The sequence below is a fragment of the Pectinophora gossypiella genome, chromosome 19, assembly GCF_024362695.1.
Source record: "Pectinophora gossypiella chromosome 19, ilPecGoss1.1, whole genome shotgun sequence".
NCBI classification, from domain to species: Eukaryota; Metazoa; Arthropoda; class Insecta; order Lepidoptera; family Gelechiidae; genus Pectinophora; species Pectinophora gossypiella.
Window position 1 is genome coordinate 3,097,402 of NC_065422.1, and position 27,756 is coordinate 3,125,157.

Sequence of the window (27,756 nt, forward strand, 5' to 3'; positions counted from 1 at the left end):
CTCTCTCAGCATGCCAAATCCTTTCCAGTCCAGAAGCTTAAAAATATCCTCCAATGCAGCAGTGAACAGTTTCGGAGAGATGACATCTCCCTGTCTCACTCCTTTTTCACTCCATTTTGTAATAAGCAGGCATCTATTTGTTACGACCTGATTACTCTAGCCATGGAGGCAAACGCTTCAAAACCCCGATACCGACCCCGCCGGCGTGGTCGACGATTTCCTATCATTCAGCGCTTATCGCAATCGATCCACTAGAGTCGATTAATTCTTTCAAATATTGTTCTCTCAGACGACGCCCTGAGCCCAGGTTCGCGCCCAACTGGACACCCTCAGGGCTGCTGTCTTAAATTTTGTACCAGGTGAAATCTTATTGTAAATTTGCCGCATATGGCATTAACTACTTGGCCGGACAAATGGGGAGCGATGGAGGCTCTCACCCGATTGCCAAAAAAAAAATACAAAAAGTGAACTTCGCGCATAGGTAGTTCATTACCACAAAATATCTAGGTACTAACTATTAAATAGAGCGACCAATTCAGTACAATTAGTGATTATATTTCAATAAGATAACATTTTACAATCGTCTCAAAGCGCGGTTACAATTAGATCTGTCAAAGTACGTAAGCTAGTGTTGTGTCATTAGCATAGTGATGTATCAGCCGATATTAGATTGATCGATTCTTTTCTATCTAACAATACTTATATGCAAAAATTCGATTTCTACATTAATTACAGTATTAAATAAAAATACTTTTCGCCTATGTCGACAATGTTCTATAATAATATACTCCGTAACACTTTAACTTATGACTTACTTATTAAACTGCCCGTGAACTAACTTAACCCACACTTCATGCTTACTTGAATGTTACCAAAATTATATTCTGTTGATATAAACAGTAAGAAAATAAAGTAATGAATTTACAACGACCTTGCTTTGTTTAGTAGGCGTAATGGTTGAGAAATGTAACGTGATAATTTTGGGTTTAACCGTAACAATCTCATGGTACGCAAGTTGCAACGTGGTAATTCATAATTTTATCATCATCACGCCTGAACTCCTGAAGGAGTAGGCAGACCTGTATATCATATATTATACATATTATGTATATAATACCCACAAATTATGTTCGAAATATGAATTCAAACTCAAAGTTGAAATCAGTGGTACCTCAGAATAATAATGATTAAAATTCTTGCCATAATATTTTCATATAACTATCTTCATAAATACTTTATTTTTGCAACAACCTGCAGTGGAGCAGCAGCATACTACTACCGTCTCTTTCGCACTAAGCGATTATATATAGATATCTCAGTTCCGCCCCCGCGGCACAACAACCGCCCTCGATATAAATCGCGGTTGTTGTGCCGCGGGGGCTGCTGTCATTTATTTATTAAGTACTACTACATCATATATATAAAATATTAACAACCAAGACAATTACTAAAATTAAGACTTGTATATTGTGACAATTTCAGTGTACATAGCCTCTACAAATTAGTACGTAAATTAACAAAGCAGTCTCTATTTACCCTGAACTGACAAATATGAATAAAATATGAAATTAAAGTAGAATAAAAGAAAATGAATTTACTTAATACTTTATAGTTTAGAATTTGGACTTTGCGGCCAAGTAGTTAATGCCATTTGCGGCAAATCTACAATAAGTCACGTAAAAAAAATGGACTTAAAAAGTGTCAGTCTAATCATGTTACGTTTTACAGGGTGTAAGTGGGCTTTTCCGTTGCATGCATAGTGCACTTTAAAAACAACGACAAAACACCACACGCATATTACACTTTTTTTGTTAGTGATTTAATGTGTGTGGTGTGATGGACTAATCTTATGGGCGATAGGCTGATCCCTTATCACCATAAGGTTCATCATATCCAGCTTACGACATCGTATCAACAGTGGCTGCAAGTTGTCTTTGATTACTTGTGGCTCTGCCCACCCCATTAGGGATTACGGGCGTGAGTTTATGTATGTATGTATGATTTAATGTAGATTCGTCTGGGATGACATTCACTGCTTAGCTGATGGGGACGTTTCCACTTTTTGAGTGTTCCCGGCAGTAAAAAGGCGCTAAACTTACATAAAAAGATTTTACTTTTAAGTAGTCGTACATGTGTCAGGGGCCTTTGGCGGCTCAATAGTAACCCTGACACCAGGGTTGATGAGGTTGTTAATCCATCTCACAACCCACACGAGAGAAGAGACCTAACTTTTAGGCAGATAAGGCAAGAGTTCAAGAATGAATAAAGCAGCAGAGAGAAGCAGAAAGAAAAGCAGCCAGTGTCCTTGCTATTTTTGGGAACATTCGCATTCTGGGAACATTCCCATTTTGAGAACATTCCCATTTTGGGAACATTCCCATTTTGGGAACATTCCCATTTTGGGAACATTCCCATTTTGGGAACATTCCCATTTTGAGAACATTCCCATTTTGGGAACATTCCTATTTTGGGAACATTCCCGAGAACGGCACATCTCTGGTTGCAACATGTAGCAGCCATGAATAATCGCTAAACACGTTCGTATTCACTTTTTGTTCCTTTGGCTTTGTTTGTATGGTTCTTGTCTAATTTGCATAATGATTCATGCTCAAACGCAACATAAACATTGAGAAAGTATTGTGCGAAAATTAGAATTCACCTCGTAAAATGATGTCGAGTTTCTTGCGTCGTTTTTTTTTTCTCTTTTTCTCTTCAGAGATGTATAGTATATCCAATCAAAAACATAAATGTGAAATGACAGCCAAGTTCAATATTATGATAAATGCCTTGGTGGTTGACTTCAACGACAAAAGAAGTGAGATCCAAATGGGTGCCAAGTTCAATGGTCAGTCCTGTTTATTTATAAGTAACAGTATAACATATCATCATATTATGTCATAAGATATTATCTTCTTATAACATAAGATAATGTATTGTAGCCTAAGGTCAATAATAACCCTGACACCAGGGTTGATGAGGTTGGTGCTCCACCTCACGACCCACACGATAGACGAATGAAGTTAATTGACGTCATATTACCTCTATAACGTAATACCTTAACAGTATCCTCTAAGGCCTTGTCCAACCGCAACAAAGAAAAAAAAAGTAAGTTAATTTACATGTGGGAGGTGTGTAGGCTTCTGTCAAAATTCAATGAAAAATTGACTCGAAACAAAAGCTCACAAGGTCTGCAATAATGGATTTACCTATTAAAACAATGCCATTTACAACATTACTTATATTACCTTTTTTGACGTGACTCTGTAGATTAGCTTCTGGGGGAGGGGGTGATCCCAAAAATAATACAACCGCAATTTACTTGTAGTGTGTATTTCTTACAGATGGTACAAAAATAGGTATTATGTATTTTTACTCTTTGCCATGCAAATGAGCTCTTTATGTCATGCAATGGCTCCATATGATAATACATGACTCTATAGGGAGGACAAAGCAAGTGTGTAAAACAAAAAAAGAATATCGTTATGCGTTCCCACAATCGTTTTCGCATTTGTAGACAAAATAATGGACGTAAAGAAATGCTATGTTACAATGAATCCAACCCTCAATGGAACAGCGTGGTGGAGTATGCTCCATTCTCCTTCCTGTTGATTGACGGAGGCCTGTGCCAGCAGCGGGGGACATAATTAATGATTTTTTAGGTTTTTTAAATTATTTTTAATTGTCAAAAAGTAACCTCCCAGCAATAACTTTTGCGATAGAAAATTTCACTTGGTATTAACTCAGAATAATGAGCTGAATCATCCCCCTCAGTATTCGTTACGATGTCACTAACACCCTGTATAATAAAGGTTTTGTTCATTGAACGGGTTTTTTGTATACGTACGATAAATACATAGCCTAGCGGTAACGAAAGCGGAAAGCATTTTAGTCCTTTGCCTTACTGATAGATTGATGCGTAACTAACATTAACTACTGCTCGTAAGAATCAATTGCTATGCGTTTTATATTCAACATTACATAAACAGTTTGGAGGCGATTAAACCTTACGTATTCTGTGTTTTCATTGCACATACCTATCACTAATTAGTTCCAGTGTAACTCCGACGTCGTACGATAATTACCCAAGTAGGTTGATGAAGACAGCCGAGAAATACCTGAAAGGATTGCAGCAATTTAGCGTCTGTAATAAAAAATGAAATTATAGGTTAGAGTTGCTAGGTTGGTTTAGAGCTGCGAACTGAACTTAAAGAATTATATGATGTCACACAGCCTGATTTTATGACTTTGTCTTCTTCTATCGTGTGGGTTGTGAGGTGGATTACCAACCTCAGCAACCCTGGTATCAGGGTTATTATTGAGCCGCCAAAGGCCCTGACATGACTCATGTACGACTACGTACTTTTAGTAAGTAGTAACCAGGACCAACTGCTTAACGTGCCTTTTTCACCGCTCCCGAGTGACCTAACCTGTATTGGGCTGGTTTTCCCTTCGCGGGTTGGAAGGTCAGACAGGCAGTCGCTTCTGTAAAAACCGGACCTGTCAAATCTTCAGGTTAGGTAAGCGAACCCTGTGAAAAACTGGATAATGCTAGGGAGATGATGTTTTCGTTCACCGCTGAGCACGTGACAATAATTTCTGATCCAAACATGATACAAATTCGAAACTCATTGATTTATTCCCGTGCATTGTAAACGGATATGCCAAGTTCTTGAATATTCAGCAGTTACTACTTGCTTGAAAGTGTGATGATCATTTTTGTAATCGCGAGAATGTCACAAGTTTTTATTGACCGTAAGCAAGTCAATAAATTATGCAAATAAAATGTCAAACAAGATATAATTTCGTAAACGGCGACAAAAAAATGCTCTGAAATGTAAATAAATAAAAAGATAATAGCTTTTTTTATTAGGTAAAGACGAGCCATAAAAATGTAAAGCGGCGTAAATGGAAGTATTTATCGCAAAGAAAGGTAAAAAATGTATAAATATTGAAATTTACTCATAATACTTGTATTTTTAAAACACTATTTTAATAGGTGATTTAATTTTTAATAACACTTTTGTTTTACAACACCTTAGTAGGCACCTATTAAAATAGTTTTTTGAAATATGAATATTATGAGTAATTTTAAATATTATTTATATTTATTTAATGATTACTATGACCTTTCTAAAATGAGAGAGGGGTTGATTACCTTAGTCATATTTATCTTAAAACATGGAATCTAAAGTGGTTGCAAGTTTTCTTCTGATCACTTGTGACTCTGCCCACCCCATTAGGGGTTAAAGGCGTCAATTTATATACCAATTTATGTTATTTTATTGGACCTTGGGAGGTTACTTGATTAACATGGTGATAACATATACATAACAGCAAAATAAGCTTTAACACAACGTCTCTTAACAACAACGTACAAACTTTTTACACAGTGTATCAAGTATCAAATACAATGTGTTTAGCTGTCAAAGTATCAAGAAATCAAGTCAACGTTCCCACCGCGGCGCCAAATCGTGCGACTGGCAGAAGACAACGTCGGTAGGGTTATTCTACTATCATCTAAAATCAGTTTTCTGTATTCTTTAGAACTTCTTTGTCTGTCTTATATGTTCTTTCGAAAAAATACTAGACCCCATTTAAAAAAAAATAACGAATATGAACTAACTGTCACCAGTTCAGAGGTTCCCATCAGCATAAAATGTGATGTCAATTTATAACTGTCAACTTACATTTAATTCAATTCTTTCCGCACGGAAAGAATTTGTTTTTCGTTGTGTAAAGTATTTTGTATTTGTATTTTTTTTTGTATTTGTAATTGATTAAAATATTTTTTTTTCCGCACGGAAAGAATTTGTTTTTCGTTATGTAATTTTGTAATGTACTTAGTTGGTAAAAACTGGTTAAAAGATTCCATTTACTTATATATTTTTGCAAAAAGGGGCCATAATAATAATGTTTATCATCACATCATGTTTGAATTGGAATGGATACAATACCAACGACGAACAAGGGGAAATAACCAAGTAAATGCAAACGGCGTCACATGAAACTAAAACACGAGACACCCATCGCAGAATATGCCCAAACTTGACCTAACACACATAGTACAGAATAACCCGCCACAACTAGAGTAGAGCGTGTTACGTCACGTCGCAACGAACTCTTTGTTTTCTCCGCTTTCGATTTTATTCTGCGCCCGCGCACGTGATATGGACACTGGTGGAAACAAACGCTTATAACGATAGACAGATTCGCGATAGCTCCGTCATCTCGATAAGATGGTATTAACAAATAATTATATAGCGCAACAGTGTCTTAAACAATAGTTGGTTATAATTAAGATGGTATTTGATTAGTCGACGAGTGCTGGTAATGAGATAGAGAATTTAATTATTATGTATGAGATAAACGAATTATTTCTAAACAGCATCTGTAGCATAATATTTTATAAAAATACTTACCTACTAAACAGAAAGCGAACTTGTATTTTTAATAAATTGATCCGCCATTATCTTGGTTCTCTCCGGAAGAAATCAACCAACTTTGGTCGATAGAATTAATGGGTGATTCTTTAACGACAGTTTTTTCGTTGATTTATCTGGTAGAATTATTTTTAACCATCATTAATTTTTCTTCTATCGTGTGGGTTACGAACTTGATCAACTCTGGATAATTAATTACCTGTAAGTAATGAGGAATTTAAACGACAACCAGTCATCGTATCCAATTTCGTTTAAAAATTGTTTGCAAGTTGTTTTGTTACCCGATTACTAGCTATAGAGGCGGCCAATGAGCTCGGGACAACAAACACTTCAGATTCCCGATACCGACCCCGCCAGCGTGGTCGACGATTTCCCTCAATCAGCGGTTATCGCAAACCACCCCCTAGGGTTGATCAATTCTTTCAAATGTTTTTCCTCTCAGACGACGCCCTGAGCCGAGGTTGGCGCCCAACTGGGCACCCTCAGGCCTGTTGTCTTAAACGTTGTACCGGGTGAGAGCCTTCAGCGTTCCCCGTTTGTCCGGCAAAGTAGTTAATGCCATGTGCGGCAAATCTACAATAATTCACGTTAAAAAAAAAAGCCTCTCACGCCATCTCTTTCGGGGTCTGCACCTACGCGGGTTTACGTATGCATGTTATTTTTTTGGTCAATATACAAGATAATCTTATAATTGACACAACTGTCATAAATACAAAACGCAATACATGCTGGTATCATGCCTGCCCACATTAGCATACACGAGATGTAATCTTTGATCATGCAGACATTTTAATTTCTGACACCTGAGCTGCGACTGTGTAACAGATATACATTTATAATTTCCATGATTTTACACGGTATAGTTCACGAAGAAAAACACAGTTGTTCTGTGGTGTGGATCTTGTGTTGGTAGTGGATCTTCCTTCCATCGTGTGGGTTGTGAGGTGGAGTACCAACCTCATCAAGCCTGGTGTCAGGGTTACTATTGAGCCGCCAAAGGCCCCTGACATGGCTCATGTAACGACTACTTACTTACATCAGTAAGTAATAACCGGGACCAATTTGATTAGGCTACAGAAAAAAAAATACTTAAGTGCTTTTATTTAACAAAGTTTGTGATGCCATCCCCATCGATCACGACTGATAAAAAATCATATTACTTATTATGGTATGAGGAAGTGGATATCTGCTCCACCAGGAGAAGTTATCATATCAGGACATCTTATAAAAACCAAATCATTTGTAGTTGTGTGTAAAGTATTGATATCAATTATTTGTGATCGAATCTGGTAATATAATTTATACTTAACCCCACTTATGTTTCCTCCAGAGAGCGTGTTATGACACAATATCTAGAAAGAAATTTTTATATAGATTGTATTAAGTGGTATATTCAGTAGTATTAGTTAGTAGATATAATATATCTCGAGTTATCTCTTTTATAAACAGAGATGTACCAATCGTAAGAGTTGCGTGACAATTGTCTATAACCGTAAAATAATGTAGCTAACGTTTTATGTCGTAATTTGTTATTTGTGAATTCTTCTGATAAGAAGTGAAAAGGTCCTCTTGATAAATGGTTTGTGCGTTTGTTGCAATGTTTATGTTCTTCTCTAGATTTTCTTTTCACGAGATGTGTTTTTTAAGGTTATTATTATTGTTTATTGCACACGAACTTATAAAAAAATACCTATAGCAGAAATGAACAATGGTTTAACAGAAATTACGGTTCTGAGAGACAGAAAAAGCTCGGGTCCACTTAATTCTACTTTTGAGTTTGAATTCATGTTTTGATCGTAGATAGGATTTATGCCCGGTTAATGGCAATTGGTCGACTTAAACATAGCCCGCAAAAAGTCGAGGAGTTATGTGTTTCTGTGTGTGTCTAAGGCCAGGCGCGCACTACGAGTTTTTCGCCGCGCGGCAGAAAAAAACAGCGGCATAATGTCGCACTGTAATTATGTACCAAACAGTTTTAAATTGTATTGCGCGCACTTGACGGCAGATCCACCGCAGCAGCGCAGTATTACAGTGCGACATTATGCCGCTGCCCTTTTCTGCCGCGCGGCGAAAAACTCGTAGTGCGCGCCTGGCCTAATAAACAAAGGCATTCAAACATAAAATTAATGTTATCCATCTAATATATTGCATGGACCAGGGACCTCGTATAACAAATAGACAAGCAATCTCTGGAAAAAAACTCCACGGTGCATCTTGTCACAAGCAACATCGTGTAACGTCACTGTGCAACCGATATTGAACTTTATTTGAACAGGCATAACATCTTCATTTGAACGGACTTATATTATCCACATAACTTAATAGATACCAGGGATGTTAGGGAGCTCCGTGACCGTAACTGAAACTATCGGATATCCGATATAAAAAATCATCCGTAACCGTAACCGAAACCAAAATAAAAGTTTCGGATAATATCGGATAGGGACGGAGCCCAATTGAGACACGTTTTAAACGGCTGGCTGCTGCCAGTGTCGGCACACAAGCCGCGCGCATTGTTTGTTTTTTCTTCTTTTGTCGTCATAAATTATTATATAACTTGTCGTTATAACTTTTGTCGTTATAAATAAAACCACTTTATTAGGTACCTATTTTTTATTATTGAAATTCCTTAAAAAACTAATATCCGTAACCGAAATTATCCGAAACTAACGGATAATCCGAAATAATTTATTATCCGTATCCGTAACCGTATCCGGTATAATTATCATTCTTATATCCGTATCCGAAATTTTATATCCATAACATCCCGATAGATACGTATTTACAACACGGTTCGTGTGCTTTCGTGTCTATTTGTTTATAGGATATCAGTGATAAAACGTAATAAGTGTTGTTGCAAAATGCAGTTTTCATTTCAATATGGCCGGTCGCTGACGGAGTGATGGCGGAAAGTGTTAGACCGGTTGTACTGACCTATATAATATTACTGCGAGCACTATGCATCTATCTATAGACATAAGTATACTTATGTACTATCAATGTATTATTAAATGCTACTATGGACTGTTATGCACGTAAATACTTCGTTAAGATTTCTGTTTTTCTCTCGTATGTTAATGATGTTTTCGTTTGACATATTACATGCTGATCACCCGATTATCTGAAAGTAAGATGATCTATTAGCAATTGGGTCGTGTACTAAGTTCAAGATAAATTATGAAAATCTGATTATTAAATAAAGACAGATCTAAAACTAACGAAAAACATTTTCTTTTTTCTATTTAACTTATTTATAATGAATTTCAATCAAGAATTCCGTAATAATAAGTGCGACATTTTGTCACGTTTATTATGACATTACAGTGTGCCGTTGCATACAAATTCCATAGTCATTTCGTGTTTTGACGTTAAGTAAAAAGTAACTGATTTGACTAGTTGGAAACTCCTATTGTGCGTGTGTAGTTTATGCGTCTATAAAATTAAGTGCGCAATGTCCACAAATCTCGAATACAAAAATATTGTTTTTATGATGTGGTCTCTTTAGACCCTTTGCACACGTATTCAGAAAGAAATCCGTCGCAGCATGGTTTCATATAGACTCTCGCTTACCGCTGCCCAGCCTACAACGTTCACAGCAGTGATGTGACGTTCCCAATGGTAGAAAGGCGTAAAAATTATGTAAAACGGGTTATATTTCCTAGTCTTTAGGCAGATAACATCAGAGTACAAGAAAGAAAAAGCAGCTAGTGTCCTTACTATTAAAGAGTTTTTACAATTCCATTTTCATATTCGCAATATCGCTTCTGCGTCGTCATCATCTTCAACATTAATTGCTACGTTTTTAGGGAATAATAGAGCAGTGGTGGAGCAGTGGGAGTGGTGGTGATGGTGCCCCTGATGCCGGGCAGCAGCGGTATCAGTACTGGTTGGAGGCCGAATCACTGATTGAGAAAATGGTCGGTGTACTGCGGAACGGAAGGCTATTGGGGCAACCATCGTTCTACACGCCATATCTATGGAGTAATGGCATTTACTCCACTGACAAGAGCGCAGCATTTAAATAAAGAGAGAGAGAGCAGTGGTTTTCCTCTTGCCTTCCGCCCCGCTGTACTCTGTCTGACGCGAGTGAGATGGCGCCCAGAGTAGTCTATTTCAAAGCCGTACTAGGACTCCTGTCGTCCACCTCTGAATAGGCCTGATAGTTACTGCTGCCCTACGTCAGGTTCCAGGTTGTATACTGTACCGATGGTTCCCATCTCCGCTTCTGCAACCGTTGAGGTCCCTATCCGAACTCAGCCACCATCTCACTCTGGCTTACTGAAGTAAGAGGCGCCTACCCCCGTGGAAGGACGCGCAGAATTGGAATTGCCCCAGTGGAGGGCAGAGAAGATGACTCTGTCCTCCCTGGGCCCGGGTTAATGGTTATGTATGAAACCAAAACAAAAGACTTCTGTATGCATTCGTCTTAGCATAACTGATTCTTCATAAATTCATGTCACATAGTTCAAACGATAAGTAATTCAAAACTGTGCACATGTTACATTTTGTATGCAGACAGGGATGTGAAAGTCTAAACTTAATTTTACCGATGCACCTCTGCAGTTTTGTAATCTCTGACTTAGCATTTCCCCTTTGTTCTAACATAATTGTCTTTCAATGCTATTGTTACTTTGTTATAGAGAGTTGCTGCTAATTAAATAATAGGTAAAATATTTTAGTGTTTTCTGAATGAGGTACTTTCCAGGCTAAGTCCCCCTCATAATATTATATAATTATATTTTTTATGTTTTGTTTTGTTCGTCTGTATAAAAAGATCGGCGAGGTGTGGGTACTTAGATTTCCTTACAATGGATTTATCTCTGACTACCCCTTTGGGATATAGGCGTGCACTTATTTAAAAAAAAAAAGATTTTCCGCTTGCCAGTAACGAATTGCAATTTTTCATTCGATTTCATAATGTTCGAGATAGAGTTAGTGCAATTTTGCACATTTTTTAGAATAAACTAATAACTTATTGGCGCAAGCCCGGTAAAATTAAGATATTCTTCTTCTTCTATCGTGTGGGTTGTGAGAAGGAATACCAACCCTGGTGTCAGGGTTACTATTGAGCCGCCAAAGGCCCCTGCCGTGGCTCATGTAACGATTACTCAACATCAATAAATAGTAACCGGGACCAATGGCTTAACGTGCCTTCCGAAGCACGGATCATCTTGCTTTCGGACAATCAGGCCTGTAATGTCTAAACCAAACTAGGGATCACAATTCACAAAGTAATTTCTGTTATATGTCCCCACTGGGAATCGAACCCGGGGTCCCCGGATTGTGAGTCCAACGTTCAATCACTGGACCACAGACGCCGTATTTAAGATATTTATAACATTATACATTTTCTATGCGCAAGTACTCGATAACGGACCACACGAACGTTACATTTGGTCCGGTTTCTTACATAAAAATTACGTAAAACGCCGCGTGCGCCGGACATTATATAGTAACGGTTATAAACGTGTTTCTGGCTGAATGAAAGCATGACCATTGACGACACATACTTCTTCTTCTATCGTGTGGGTTGTGAGATTACCAACCTCATGAACCCTAGTGTCAGGGATACCATTGAGCCGCCAAAGGCCCCTGACATGACTCATGTAACGACTGCGTAATTACATCAGTAAGTAGTAACCGGGACCAACGGCTTAACGTGCCTTCCGAAGCACGGATCGTCTTACTTTCGGACAATCAGGTGATCAGTCTGTAATGTCCTAGCCAAACTAGGGATCACATAGTGATTTTTGTGATACGTCCCCACCGGGATTCGAACCCGGAACCTCCGGATCGTGAGCTCAACGCTCAACCATTGGACCACGGAGGCTGTTATTTAGTGCCCGGCTATGTAGTGAATGATATCCGAAGCTAAAATAAGTCACGTCAATAAAAGAAAGGCTCTGTCAAGCGCCATGGGTGTTCACTACTAGGACTAGGAACCTTTTAAGAAAATATACATACGTAAAACTCAAGTAAAAATACTATGGATATGTCTACCTGGGTATTTGAAATTGGTAACTTTTGATAGCAACTAAACGGCTTTCCCAGTTCCAGATTTAGTTGCTGATGTCGCCAACTGGCGTTAGCGTAGGCTATCTGCAGATTTTGACGAAACTTATTTGCACCTTTTAAGATTGTTAATAAGACACAAATCATTTTTGCAAAACATTACAGATACGTTAGTTAGCAAAGTCAGCCACGATTAGCAATAAAATGAATTAATTAATATAAAAAAGTAATAATATTCTTTTATAAAAACAATTTTAAATTAAAAGTGGTTTCATTCATAATTTTAATGTAATAAACTAGCGCGTCCTACTTATACGTAAATTATGAAATTATATTCAGAAAATAAATTTACTCGTTTTGCATTTTAATTGAAATTTACAAGTTCTTTGATTTATGTAATAGCGTTATAAAAGAAAGAAAGATGCATTGCCTGGTTTTAAATTTATTATCTGTGTATGTATGCGTTAATTAATTAATTTATTTATTTTTACTTTTATTTTTTTTTTATTTATTTATTTTTACTTTTATTTTTTTTTATTTATTTATTTTTACTTTTTTTTTGTTATTTTTTTTAATGTTACAGTTTTGTTTTTCTTCATGTAATCCTTTTAACCGCTCTTGGGATGTAGGCCTCGAATAACAGATTTTCACTCCTCGCGATCTTATGTTTAATTTTTCAATAAAATGAAAAATCGTCGACCATAATACCTTTAGTACCATCTTATACAGTCGTCATTAGAGTACTTACGGCCTCTGTGGTCCAGTGGTTGAGCGTTCTGCTTACGATCCCGGGTCCCGGGTTCGAATCTCGGTGCGGACATATCACAAAAATCACTTTGTGATTCTAGTTTGGTTTGCACATTTCAGACTGATCACCCTTATTGTCCGAAAGTAAGATGATACGGGCTTCGGAAGCCATGTTAAGCTGTTGGTCCTGGTTACTAATTCCCGATTTAAGTACGTAGTCGTTACTTGAGTCACTTCAGGGGCCTTTGGCGGCTCAATAACAACCCTGACACCAGGGTAGATGAGGTTGGTCATCCACCTCACAACCCACACGATAGAAGAAGAAGAATATCTACTTAAAACTATTAAACCTGACTTCTAAATTCAAATTCAGTTCCAGCATGTTAGTTTTGTAAGGTTGCATGATTAGCATGCATTAACGTGCACCTTGCATCAGACTAATAAGATACAAACACACAACGGTCATTTCAATTAAAATGGCGTCAATCATTATTACGTTCGTCTGTTCGTCTGAATTTGGCAATTATTATAGAGCAGTGCTATTTTAGAAATGCGTTTCGGAGTTGTGTGACCTAACCTGTATTGGGCTGGTTTCCCTTCGCGGGTTTTTGAAGGTCAGACAGGCAGTAGTAGTAACTTAGTAAAAAACCAGATCTGTTAAAACTTCAGGTTAGGTAAGCGGAGCCTGTGAAAACTAGGATTATGGATGACTATTTTGATGGACCTCCTACCTTTTTGGGCAATAAGCAATAGGTAGGATATAATCTGTTACTATTCTTATGAACTTGGCTTAACACGCTACCGCATGTCTAAATTGATTGTGATTGTATAAGGGTGAAATATAGAGGCTTATAATATACTAGCGACCCGCCCCGGCTTCGCTCGGGTGCAAATGCTGAGGAAAAAATGAAATAATTTACGACATCACATTAAAAACCTCAAAAATAACAGTATTTCTTCGCTATTTAATGGATGTTATTTATATTAATATATAGGAAAGTTTATATATATATAGACTTTCCTTTATATTTATATAGGAAAGTTTATATATATATATAGACTTTCCTATATATTTTCTTTTTTTTTTCTTGAATCACTCTATCTATTAAAAAAACCGCATCAAAATCCGTTGCGTAGTTTTAAAGATTTAAGCGTACTTACATAGGGATATAGGGACAGAAAAAGCGACTTTGTTTTGTAATATGTAGCGATAAGTAAATAAATATTATTATTATTAATAATTTTCACTAACACAGTAACGACCTCCGTGGTCCAGTGGTTGAGCGCTGGGCTCACGATCCGGAGGTTCCGGGTATGATTCCCGGTGGGGACATATCACAAAAATTACCGTGTGGTCCCTAGTTTGGTTAGGACATTACCGGCTGATCACCAGATTGTCTGAAAGTAAGATGATCCATGCTTTGGAAGGCACGTTAAGCCGTTGGTCTCGGTTACTACTTACTGATATATGTCAGGGGCATTTGGCGGCTCAATAGACACCAGGGTTGATGAGGTTGATACTCCACCGCACAACCCACACGATAGAAGAAGACTAACACAGTTGGCTCGACTATTTTGTTAGTTACTGCCATTGTATACGGCTCACCATTCTCCATTGGAGGAGCTTGGTGGCGCAGCGGTAAACGCGCTCGGTCTGCGATTGTTGAAGTTAAGCAACTTTCGCAAAGGCCGGTCATAGGATGGGTGACCACAAAAAAATATCATCTCGAGCTCCTCCGTGCTTCGGAATTCACGTTAAGCCGTTGGTCCCGGCTGCATTAGCAGTCGTTAATAACCACCAATCCGCACTAGGCCCGCGTGGTGGTTTAAGGCCCGATCTCCCTATCCATCCATAGGGAAGGCCCGTGCCCCAGCTGTGGGGACGTTAATGGGCTGGTGATGATGATACGGCTTACCTGCATCGCCATGTTTGTAGCTTAGTCTACCCCTAAAGGACACGAGCGTGAGTTTGTGTATGTAAGTATGTTGCATGTCAGATTTGCAATGCTGGTTACGACAGACGTAAATAGTTCATTACATGAAAACCTCGCCGCTACTTGATATACCAGATTGCAACAGTTTTGACATGAATTAAGCTATTTTAAACGTAAGTAGATGTAATGAAGATTGAATATTGATTTCAAATGAAAATATTGTAATATTGCTTGTGGTGGAATGTAAAGATATATATAACGTAAGTTCTAAATATTTTTATGTCTGATCATAATTAGTAGGTACTATACTGAGCAAATAGTGGCCCTGGTTGTTTAAAGTTATACCTGTCATTCTCTTATACATCGAACAGGAAAGGGACGGACGATTAACTAGTGTTAATTTTAAAACGAATGAGTGAATGAATTAATAACCCGGGCGAATAATTTTATTAGCCCGGGTTATTAATTCATTCACAGGTGCTTATTTAGGCACCTCGCTAATATGCAACCCGTTTTACGTGTGCTGTCAACTTAATTCTGTCGGGATATTGGCCAATATACAATTTTGCGAAGGTTTTTTAAATTTCTGCGTAAAATTGACGTGTGTTCCAAAACTTTTATGCCTGTCGATTACCGGTCCGTTTCCTTTTTGGAGAATAAGAAAATGATAGGTATAACTTAAAATGAAATTAGATGATGTGTACTAGAATCGGCACTATTATACATCAATGTTAGTGATTATTGTTATCAATACTAAGTAATTAATACAAATTATAAATGCGATAGTTACTTTGTCTATCTGATACCTTTTCAGGTTACCTTAGCCAATTTAAATAAAATTTAATATGGAGATAGTTTGAAAACTACAAATAGAAAGAAAATAGGATAGTTTTTATCCCAAAACTCACTCGTAAGGGATTGAAAAGTAACATATATTTTTCAGGAAAACGGGATAAACGCTAGAGATGAATCGATTATATTTTTCTTGATAACTAGACAACACCATAAATTCTTGTAAGTGAAATCCGTCACGTTCAGTTAACGAGAGTTGTACATGCGATAACCTATGACTTGGTCCCATAGACGGTTGAACAATAGAACTACATAGATGACCATCTGACTGCTGGCGAGCAGCGGAATGAGAAATGAGCGAGCGATTTATTAGTATAATATCTTTTATTTTACACACGTACAAAGTCAACGATAAGATGTACCAAATACCTATATTTTCATTGGTTTACTTACTTCTATTTTTATTTGACTAAAGCTAAAAGCGTCATCTTAAGAACAAACATTGCCAGGCATGTGCCTCGATTACCAAAATGGCGGAACGGAACAAAAATGGCAGTTGGCCGCGCAGTAGCTTCACTAGTTGTCATAGTTACGCACTGCCTCTCGCGTCCCCCTCATACCACTTTCAAGGTCATTCAACTTATACGGCGCGGATTGTACCTTAATATTCATAGCGAGGCATTTGGTACACGCGTAAAATACAATGCGAAGCATGCTGCGTATGGCGTGCGGAGCACATGCCTGGCAACTTCAGTATCCGCATTTAGCTAGACCCTAAGTAGACGCCTATCGCCAGCAGTCACAAACGACTTAATATACAGTGATTCTAAAGCGATTGTTCACGTGATTCTACACGAGATTTCTGTAATAACATGTGTGAAATGTATAATTATGAGGCAAATTAATTATCTAACGCGAGCTAAGCGAATTCGTCTAACGCATAGTGTAAATTATAACTACTTTACTTAGTGCCTTGCAGCCAATCAGCTCGCGACAGCAATCATTTTAACTTAGGGGCCTAAGGCCGGGTTTCCACTGACGCGAAGATGAGCGGAGAAGAATGGAGATGTGCCGATTTGACCAATCACAGCGTTCGAGAGAGCGAAAAACGAAGACGCCACACTCACTCCCTCACGGTGATTGGTCGATTCCTGCACATCTTCGGACAGCTCCACGTCAATGGAAACGCAGCCTTAGCCAAGTTGCAAACGATTATGACAGTCAACAGTGACAGTGATAAAATTGTATGCGATTGACATAAGGTGATATAAAGTGTCCCATTTTGAAAGAAAGAGAGACATTATTTATAATAGGTCAGTTTCGAACTAGTCAAATTAGTAACTTTTTACTAAACGTCACAACACGAATTGATTATAGAATTTATGTGAAAAAGCACACTGTGACATTATACAATTCGTGATACAACGTCGCACTTAATAATTGCGTTTTTCTTGATTTATATACAAAAACAAATTAAATGGAGAAAAGAAAACGTTTTTGTCAGTTTTAGATCTGCTTTTATTTAAATTCAGAATATATCTTTAATATATATAATAAATTCGGAAATTTATAATTTATCTTTGACCTAGGAAACTACCCAATTGTAGGATGCCGTAGTAACAATATAAAATGAAAACTCAAAACTACATAACAAATTGGTGACGGTCCTCACTTCTTTTTCTTTTATCGTGTAGGTTGTGAGGTGGATTACCAACCTCATCAACCCTGAAAAAAAAATATTTTTTTTCTTTTAAGTGCTTCCATATAAATCTTCCTAGTAGCTAATTAAACGTCAATTACAAAGGCGACGGCATTAGAGATAGATTTAATGAGACAATTGTAACAATTGTATAGAATTATACGTCAGTCAGATTACATATATTTCTTCATTGACTGTGTGATCCAGTCGGCACATTGTTATCTTAGTAACTTGGTTCATTAAGAAACATTTGAAGTGTGTTGTTCTGAGCTTTGTTTGTGGGGCACTTATAGTCGTCATATTCTCCACTGTTCATACATACATACATACATAAACTCACGCCTATTTCCAACCGCGATAAGCAGAGACTATAGAATTCCATTTATTTGCTTCCATCCTGACACACTTCTCTTGCTTCATCCACATTCATCAATGGCTTCATACACGCACGCCGGTGCCAGTGTCCACTGTTCATATCTCAGCCTTCAGGGTTGATGAGGTTGGTAATCCACCTCACAACTCACACGATAGAAGAAGAAGATCTCAGCCTTAACCAAGTTGTAAACGAAAACCGACAGTGACTGTAATGAAAATGAGGTCCATTTAGAGAGGACCGGCCTCCGTGGTCCAGTGGTTGAGCGTTAGTCTCACGATCCGGAGGCCCCGGCTCGAACCCCGATGGGGACATATCACAAAAATCACTTCGTGGTCCCCAGTTTGGGCAGGACATTACAGGCTGATCACCTAATTGTCCGAAAGTAAGATGATCCGTGCTGCGGAAGGCACGTTAAGCCGTTGGTCCCGGTTACTACTTACTGATGTACGTACTTAGTCGTTACATGAGTCATGTCAGGGGCCTTTGGCGGCTCAATAATAACCTTGACACCAGGGTTGGTTAGGTTGGTAATCCATCCCACCCACACGATAAGAAGAAGACCTAACACAGCAAAATTTCAGCGACTGAGAATTTAATGTTTGTGTTTTCATAGACAAAATTCGCTTTAAAAAAATAATAAAATTGCTTTATTTCAGATTACAATGATCCATAATCTACATAATAAAACATTTTAATAAATTAAAATAATAAATAAAATAAAATCAGATAAAATCAATTAAAATATAAAACAATGATCACGAAATAGGTACATACATTCGCTTTTTTGCTTTGTTCGCTTCGTTATATTTACATGTTTTTTTTACACACTTGAATTTTTCCTCCATATCCGTGACGAAACATATACTCATGGTATAATTACCATATATAAATTATCCTCATTACAATGCTTTTGTTATCTGTGGCATGGCATTGTAATACTTATCTTACTATTGTAATACTTATTACTATTAAACAGAACGACGAGTTTAGTTCAATTAGTGATTATATTTCAATAAAAATAACATTTTACAATAGCTTCTAGGACTAGACGCTATTGTAAAATGTTATTTTCAAAGTCTAGATGGACCAACAGCCAATATACGTAATTACCATCCACCTGAAAATAGATAATTGAATACTTTTTTTAAAGATAATTTTGTGATCTATAATTTTGTCTGGGGTAATTTTACGATTAAAAAACCCATTCTTTTTTTAACTTTGACCTCGAATTTTTTTTTATAAATTATTATGTAATTTACCCAGAAATGAAAATAGGTAATTATCACGTTAAAAGTGAACAACACCATCTATCGTGTGTTTGGGGAACGTCGATTGGAAAGTCCCTAATTTTTTGGTGATCATCAGGACCGCATTTTGTGCCGAAATGTAAGACAAAAAATATGCATGAGATAAGCCAACTCACCTATTGTCTCTCTATTTGTCCGGCCAAGTAGTTAACATCATCTGAGATAAACCTAACATAGCATCACGCCAGTATCTCCAAAAGGGTAGGCATAGGCGAACCTCATTTTGCAACCATCTAGTCATGAGTCATGACCGTCAATTTAACTGGTTCCTTTTTTTTTCTTCAAAAAGTATTTTTTCTTGTACCAATTCTTCTTTTTTTTTGTTGTAGTGTGCCTGGCTGTAACTTTTAATACCTTTTGTTATTCCGTTTTTTTTTTGTTCTTTAACTACCTAAAACAAATTCTACATACATGTTAATTACATAAGTTGTGCACGTCTGTAATTGGTGCAAGCACTAGTTCTAGCCTTAAGAAAGTTATATTAACTGTTGTGTGTTTGTACTGTTGATGTGCCTAATAAATAAATAAATAAACCTTGAGACAAAATGTTACACTAAGTCTCAACCTAAAAAAACATCATAATAAACTGGCTTCTGATTAGTTGTTGCTCTGTCCACCCCACTTAGGATTACGGGCGTGCGTTTATGTGTGGAATTATGTCTTTAGTTATTATTACCACAAGTCGGCCAAGGCGGTACGATGGCTATCATATCTATACGGGTGTCCGTTTCTTATTACAATGACCTACTCACCTACAATTAACACCTGAAATACGGTATTACGGACACAATAATGTTCTTAATTACCAGGAAAATAGAGGATAAGTGGAATAATTATTTTTTTATTGTCCATTAAAGTACATATGACGCGTAATGTTATATTTGGTTGACATTATTTTCTAAAACTTTATTTTTATTTTTACCGACTTAAATAAAGGGGGAGGTTCTCAATTCGACCGTATATTTTTTTTTATGTTTGTTCGGGGACAACTTCGTCGTTTATGAACCGATTTTGTTAATTCTTTTTTTAACGTTCAAAATGTATTGTACATTTGCCGCAAATGGCATTGACTATTTGGCCGGACAAATGGGGAAGACGTCGTCTAGAGAAGATTATATTTGAAAGAATTAATCGACCCTAGTGGGTCAATAGCGATCAGCGCTGAATGAGGGAAATCGGCGACCACGCCATAAGAAAAGTCCAAAAAAAAACCACAGGGTACAAAATTGTCCTACACTCTGTTATAGTAACTTAAACCCTACGGTCACGAGCATTAATATGTATACATTTTGGTACCATGTCACATTAGCTTTTTTTACAAATTGAACTGTAAGTCTCACTAAATGTCAAATATGTTAGTGCGACAGAGTCCTAAAGTACATTATATTGCTCATGACTGTACATACAAATAATTTCATCCTGAAGCACACATTGAACACATTATACAAACAACCTCGTTTTACACAGACACTACACACACCTGTGTGTGTGACGTCGTTCGATTGAAGACTTAACTAAGACTGGGGGTGTAGTAAACCTAGCTCAGCCGCTGCGCTGGTGGGGAGCGAAGAGTTGCCGTTCTATACGTAGTATTTTCCTTACTCTATGCCTTAAGTAATAAAAAAAAAAACAATATACATACGCCAACATACGACCTTTGCGTATCCTGCAGATAAAATTAATTAGGTAATTGAAAAATCTATTTATAGTCCCAATGGCCCCGATTCCTGCAAACACCGCCTAATTTTATTTTAAGTTATATCCGTCATTTTCATATCCGTCGAAAAGGAAAGGGACGGATGATTCACAGCTCTTAATTTTAGGAAGAATGAGTAAATGAATGTGTCGGGTTATTGACTGATGTAAAATTTTTAGACGGTTGGTTTAGATTTGTGCTTAAAATTGACGTGTGTTCCATAAATTTTATGCTTGTTAATTACCCGTCCCTTTCCTTTTCGGCGGATAAGAAAATGACAGATATAACTTAAAATAAAATTAGATGGCATTTACAGGAATTAGCACCAATCATTACCTTTAGCCTTAGTATATCTTGCATTATGCCGATCTCATAGAGATTAAGCTAACTTTAGCTCTTTATTGTAGAAGTTTTTTTATGTAATTATAGGTATAGTACGAATGTGACTTAATAACAGGTAGATTCTCGTTATGAGCTCGTAATTACTTAGTATTAGTCAGTTTTATGACTAAGCTCCAAATAGGATGTAGTTAATACAATGTATTTCAATATCAAATTCAGTTATGGCTGTAAAGGACCTTTTTATGAAAAAATATATAATAATAACAACAAAGTTTATTTAGGTAAAACCTTCGACACACATATACATTTTCAACATTAAAAAATACACACACACTTTAATATATATGTGAAATGATGAATTAGATATATGTTTAAGATTAAGTTACTGTTCGGACAATCAGGTGATTCACCCTCAAATGTCCGAACCAAAATATACCTATAATATAGTACAGTCGCACGAAGTAATATCAAACCATTTCCCCATTGCCAAACTCAAAATATTAGATTATAGAGGTTGTTAATTTTTGTAAACCTATCCTGTGAACTGTGGGGTTAGAAAGGCACATCGAAGCAATTCATGTAAAAAAACAATATTGCTACGAGTTGATATTTAAATAAATGTTTGCATTGCGCACTTACTTTTATATGCGTAAATCTCAAATTACAATATTGCTTTTTTAGATGAATTGCTACAATGTGGCCCTTTAACCCCCCTGTACTGCACTATTTACCACTCTTTTAGATATTGTTTACTTTAATTAAAACACATAATAACGGATTCTTACCGCGTTTAAATGGGTAAGAACCCGTTATTATGTGTTTTAATTATGATAATAACCGCGTAAACTTAAAACAATGTATTGTTTACTTTGTTCTAATTATTATTGTAAAACCGTAATAAATAAGTATTCTTTAAGATAATTTAAGGTCAAGTAACTTTTAAGGTCAAGAATATACCATGTCCTCTTATTAGTTTAAAATTCTAGCTTCTCGCTTTATCCACAATTAAATTACACAGGGTTGAAAATTCCATCTTTTCTTCTTCTATCGTGCGGGTTGTCAGATGAATTACCAACCTCATCAACCCTGGTGTCAGGGTTATTATTCAGCCGCCAAAAGCCCAGCCCAGCCGGCTCATGTAACGAAACTCACTTACGTGAGTAAGTAGTAACCGGCACCAACGGCTAATGCTAAATATGCGGAAAATGCTATGAATGGCTTTAAGAAAAGGATGGTACGGCCTTTGTTTTTGCTCGACTTGGCGGGGTCACTATCATAACATAACATAACATAACAAATACTTTATTGCACAAACAGGAAAAAACAAAATACAAAACAAAAGAGAAATAGAATTAGTACAATAGGCGGCCTTATTGCTAAGTAGCAATCTCTTCCAGGCAACCTTTAAGTATAGTAGTATCCTGCCCCCAGATAAGCATTTAACCAATAAAACACTCGATAAATATTTACATCCATAAATCTGTAAACATTTTAAAACACACGATATCGTAACGTGTTATAAACATACATTATCTTTAACATTTAGATATCATCAAAGTTTCTGTTTTGAAAATTAATGCCGTTAATTAGTAGGAAATAGTTACAAACAAGCAATTGATAGTTATTATCCATAGAGCAATACGGACCTCTTTGTTTTTATCTAACAAAACATTTCCGTTGTTTCAGATAACTCGAGCTGCGAACTCTTTGGATCGGATCTGTTTTTAGATAAACTTGTATACTCTGCCATGTCACAATCCATCTGACACCAAGTTCAGATACTCGCATCGACCGAAAAATAGAACATATTACACAAATTGCTTATTTTTTGGTCCGCGGGTCAAAATCGGATAGTGGAAAAAACTATGTGGATAGATTTACTAGGCAGATAGTGGTTTTTATATAGCCTGACTGTGATATTAGTGATGGCGTCTTTATGTTGTGTTTGGATCGTGAGTGTGGTGTTGTGTTTTCTGGGGCAGATATCTGGGTTGGACAATGGGCTGGCTTTAACCCCACCGATGGGATGGCTCGCGTGGGAACGGTTTCGGTGTAACACGGATTGCAAGAATGACCCCGACAATTGTATTAGGTAAGTGGAATTCATCGTTAATTATTAAATTGGAAACCTTGTCTAATTACGAATGTTTTAAAAATAATATTAAGATTTTTGTAATTTACCAATTAATCTTGTTAGTTAGAACCTGCACAATTGTAAGTTTTACTCCTACTTAAATCACTCTGAATTCACTTTCAATTTTGGAAAAGGAGCTTTCTGTCTTCAGCTTCCTTTTCAACACAACAATTTTGGGTTGTCTTATTAAACACTTGTAATTCTGCTTACCCTGATAAAATATGTTTTTAAACCTCTCGCCACATTGCTGGCGTGACGGGGCGCTGCTAGCGCCCGCAGTGTGACGTCTCGGTAGCGCCCTGACACGCCGGAAATGTGACGAGACTTTAAAAGTGTTTACTTATCATGCTGACCGCGTTGATGATGTTCCAGCGACCGTCTCTTCAGAACGATGACAGATATCCTCGTCTCGGAGGGCTATGCGTCTGTTGGCTATGAGTATATCAACGTGGACGACTGCTGGCCAGAAAGGGAGAGAGACCCTCGCGGCAGGCTGGTCCCCGATAGAGAACGGTTCCCCTACGGCATGAAGAGCCTTGCTGATTATGTGAGTACCTATTCTATTCCTTACGATAACTTTAAGACGCCTTCAAATTCAACGTTCTGTTCGATAAAGCGTTATAAAATAAATCGCGCGGCAGCGATAGAGATTCTGGCTATAGAAGCTGCTAATCAGCTGAGCTTGATTAAAATGACTGCAGTCAAAACTGTAGCTATATTTTCTTAATAATTGTGTCTCTTTCGCATTAGACTGTTGTCGTTAATTCAAGCTATATTTAGTGAGGTAGGTAGGACTCAACAAGTGTGCCGATTATGTAAATAATTCGATTACTATCAACAAACATGTGTTCTACGTATTTAGTTTATCTACCCTCAGATCGCGGGAAACACGCCTTTGTTAAGCAATTAATTTGAATAACCACGGCAATCTTGATTTTTCTACATTCTTGCTGAAATATGGGCAAAGGGAAATATAAAATAAAGTTACTGTTTAATTATTTTCCTAGCATGTTATGAAATAATTAAACAAGTACGATTTAATCAACGAAAGTGTTAATTAAGGTTATATAATACTTTGAATATAATTTAAATTAAAAAAAAAAGATTCCGATGAAATGAGAACCATGGAAATGTTTATGTTTTTATTAATTATTTTCAGTTCAATACTTTTGCGACGGAAAATTCCACTTGACATCAACTCAGAATCATGGTCTGAATCATCCCTCAAAGTTTTCGTTACGATGCCACTAACACCCTGTATAGAATTACATACTGTTTATGTTATATCTTCTAACATAGGTACTTTAATCCCGCGTCATAAGCCTCGCGTGATCAGTTGCCTATTCCACATAAATTACAGCCCGTCTCACTTACGTACGCGACAATTACAGACTGTATATTACGCATGTAATTCAGACGAAATTATCTCTTGACTGTAATTCTGATTACAGTGCAATGCCACTGCATATTTGTATTTGTATATTACTGTAGTGATACATCTTCTATAACATGAACCGTCGTGTGTGATGAGTTGAAGATTACATAATGACATAACACATGTACACAGATACGGAGACAACTCATTATCACCCGTACGTCATCAACGTAACCTGAAGATTTGACAGGTCCGGTTTTTTACAGAAGTGACTGCCTGTCTGACCTTTCAAGCCGCGAAGGAAAACCCAGCAATACAAGCACGCAGGTTAGGTTACCTGCCTTTGAAATGCATTTCATCGTGAATGTGGGTTTCCTCACGATGTTTTTCTTCACCGCTGAAAACGTGATAATCATTTTATGGTCTAAAAAATAATTCGAAAAAATAAAGATAATCAATGCAACTTGTGAGCAGAGGCATTAGGATACAAGAGCATAACTTACAACCTATTGATATACAACAATTTGCACCCACACAGCTATCGCTGCCTCAGTCAAACATTTCGTTTTGTGCATATTTCGGTCTCATCGGCTACGCTCCCGCGGCATCTTTCCATAATAGTTTACCCTGTGGGTTCATCATATGTATTTTACATAACATAACATAGCATCACGCCTGTATGTTTAAAGGGGTAGGCAAAGGTGTATAGTAATGCACTCACTCCTCGGCAGCTATATTTAAGTCCCATTTACAATCAAAAAGCAAAAGTTCAGTCACTGAGCCCAGCGAATTATTTGTAAACAGTGGTGAAATTATAAACCATTAGTTGTTATAATTATAAAATTTATGTTTTTGTAGGTGTTTTTGGTCTATTACAGAAACGACATGTAACCAAGTCTTAAGTGCAACCAGTTAATTTATTACTTTGCAAGAAACTGGTTGGACTTTTGCACCTTATCGTACAATGGACGGGCCTATTGCCATTTACCGGGAAAAAATCTTGGAAACCACGTGATATAATTTAACTATCATACTCTGTTCACCCCATTGGGAATTTTGGGCTTGATGCGTGTACTCATGTAAGTAAACAAAACTGCGAAGATGCATCACGGCTCAATATAAGTTTGTCCACGATCAATTATCGAATTCTTCGCGATAACCGCGTATGCGCGTAACTGTTGCACGCTTGGGCGATAATCGGAGCCGTTCAACTTGCGCACGAGTTTCGTATCGTTCTGTTTATATCATGAAACTACACCGCTTTGCAATATCAGACCTGTTTGAATTCCTACATTACATTAGGTTGCCTGGATGATATTGCTATTAAGCAATATGGCCGGCAATTGTAAGTACTTATTTGCTTTTTTGGGTTTTATGGCAATAAAGATCTTTGTAAGGAAACCCACATCACGCTTGTACCCCCGAAGGGGTAGGCAGTGGGTGTATAGTACACCCACTCCTAACCGGGCACAAATACGAATTCAATCTCATAGGCTTTAGCCACACTAGACAGAAATTCCGTCGCTGAACTTCCGCGGTAGAACGCCAATTATTGCGTACATATATATATATATTACAAATAACGGGCACACTACCGGGCCGCGGGCAAATTTGTATTTTATATGCAATAACATGTATTGGCGAAGAATGGAAGGTATAAGCTGGACTGAAATGGTGTCAAATGAAAAAGTGCTGGAAAGAGTTGAAGAACCATTATGGAAAACTATAGAGAACCAGAGAGGAAATATGATTGGCCACCTGATACGACACGATTCATTTATAACATACATCATAGAATGAAAAATTGAAGGGAAGAGAGGAAGGGGTAGACCTAGGAGAACATTTATGAAACAAATAAAAGAAAAGGTGCAGGTCGTGTCGTATCAGGAGGTGAATTTGGCGGGAAGAAGAGAGGAATGGCGTTTACTCCACCGACAAGAGCGCAGCTCTTAAATAAAGAGAGAGAGAGAGAAACATGTCGAGGGTTGAAAGGCAAATGGGTTTAAGCGACATTTTGTGAACTTTACAGGAGAGCCATTTAAAGTTTTATTTTTTCGAAAAAAATTCATATAAAAAAAACTACTGAATCAAAAGTGTTCAAAATGCTAAGAATTATTTTAAATTAAACGTTGCACAATTCTGTATTTATTTAGTTCGAAAAACACATCAGTTATAGATTTTAGAAGTCGCTTAATACAAAATGCCTCAATTGAACTAAATTACAGTTGAAGGAAAAACGGTTGATATCCACTAGAGCCAAATATTGGCTTAAAGCAAAATGCTTTAAGAGACCTCTCACTTATTAGTTTGACTAAAGCTAAATGAGTTAAACGACTTCTTAAAAAAAGAAGACTAGAGGCAAATCAGCTTAACCTCCATAAAAGGTTATATGACAGGGAAGGAAAATATCTTAAGTGACCATCCGCTACTAATTTCAATTGTATGAAATCCAAATATTAGTAAGATCGGAAATAAAGTCGGTCCTTAAGCCGTTTTTCCTGGGAGAGATTTTAGTCGGGCAAGGCATTTACAGATATTTGTACCTTTTAATATTAGGAAAAATCACGGCGGATATAACGAGTAAATCGATTTCATTAAGAAACAGGATCTAGAATATAACCATAAAGATTGTTACACATGCTTAATTCGACTTTTTAAGTATATGGTAAACCGCATATGATGGCGGATGACAGATGACTGTCACCAACTGAATGCGGGCAATAAAAGAAACAAATAGCTTTGAAAAAGTCTTATTATGCTTATACTCTGTGCTGAGTTTAATCTCACTATCACAACCTGTTTCCGATTTACTGAAAAATTTAAGACCACGTGGCTGGATGCAAGTTCCAAGCACTGGCTCCTACTAGATGGTACGCGGTACTAGGACAGACTGCAGTGAAGT

General features: G+C 37.1%; 1 protein-coding gene across 1 annotated transcript in view; it reads left to right on the top strand.

Moving 5' to 3' along the window:
- The window catches only part of LOC126375504 (alpha-N-acetylgalactosaminidase), a 104,143-nt gene that overhangs the window by 12,279 nt on the left and 64,108 nt on the right, over positions 1-27,756 (top strand). The window contains exons 2-3 of the mRNA XM_050022467.1: positions 23,032-23,437; positions 23,852-24,026. Coding sequence (XP_049878424.1) covers positions 23,271-23,437; positions 23,852-24,026 — 342 coding nt within the window. The 5' untranslated portion in view covers positions 23,032-23,270. The remainder of the gene's footprint in view (positions 1-23,031; positions 23,438-23,851; positions 24,027-27,756) is intronic.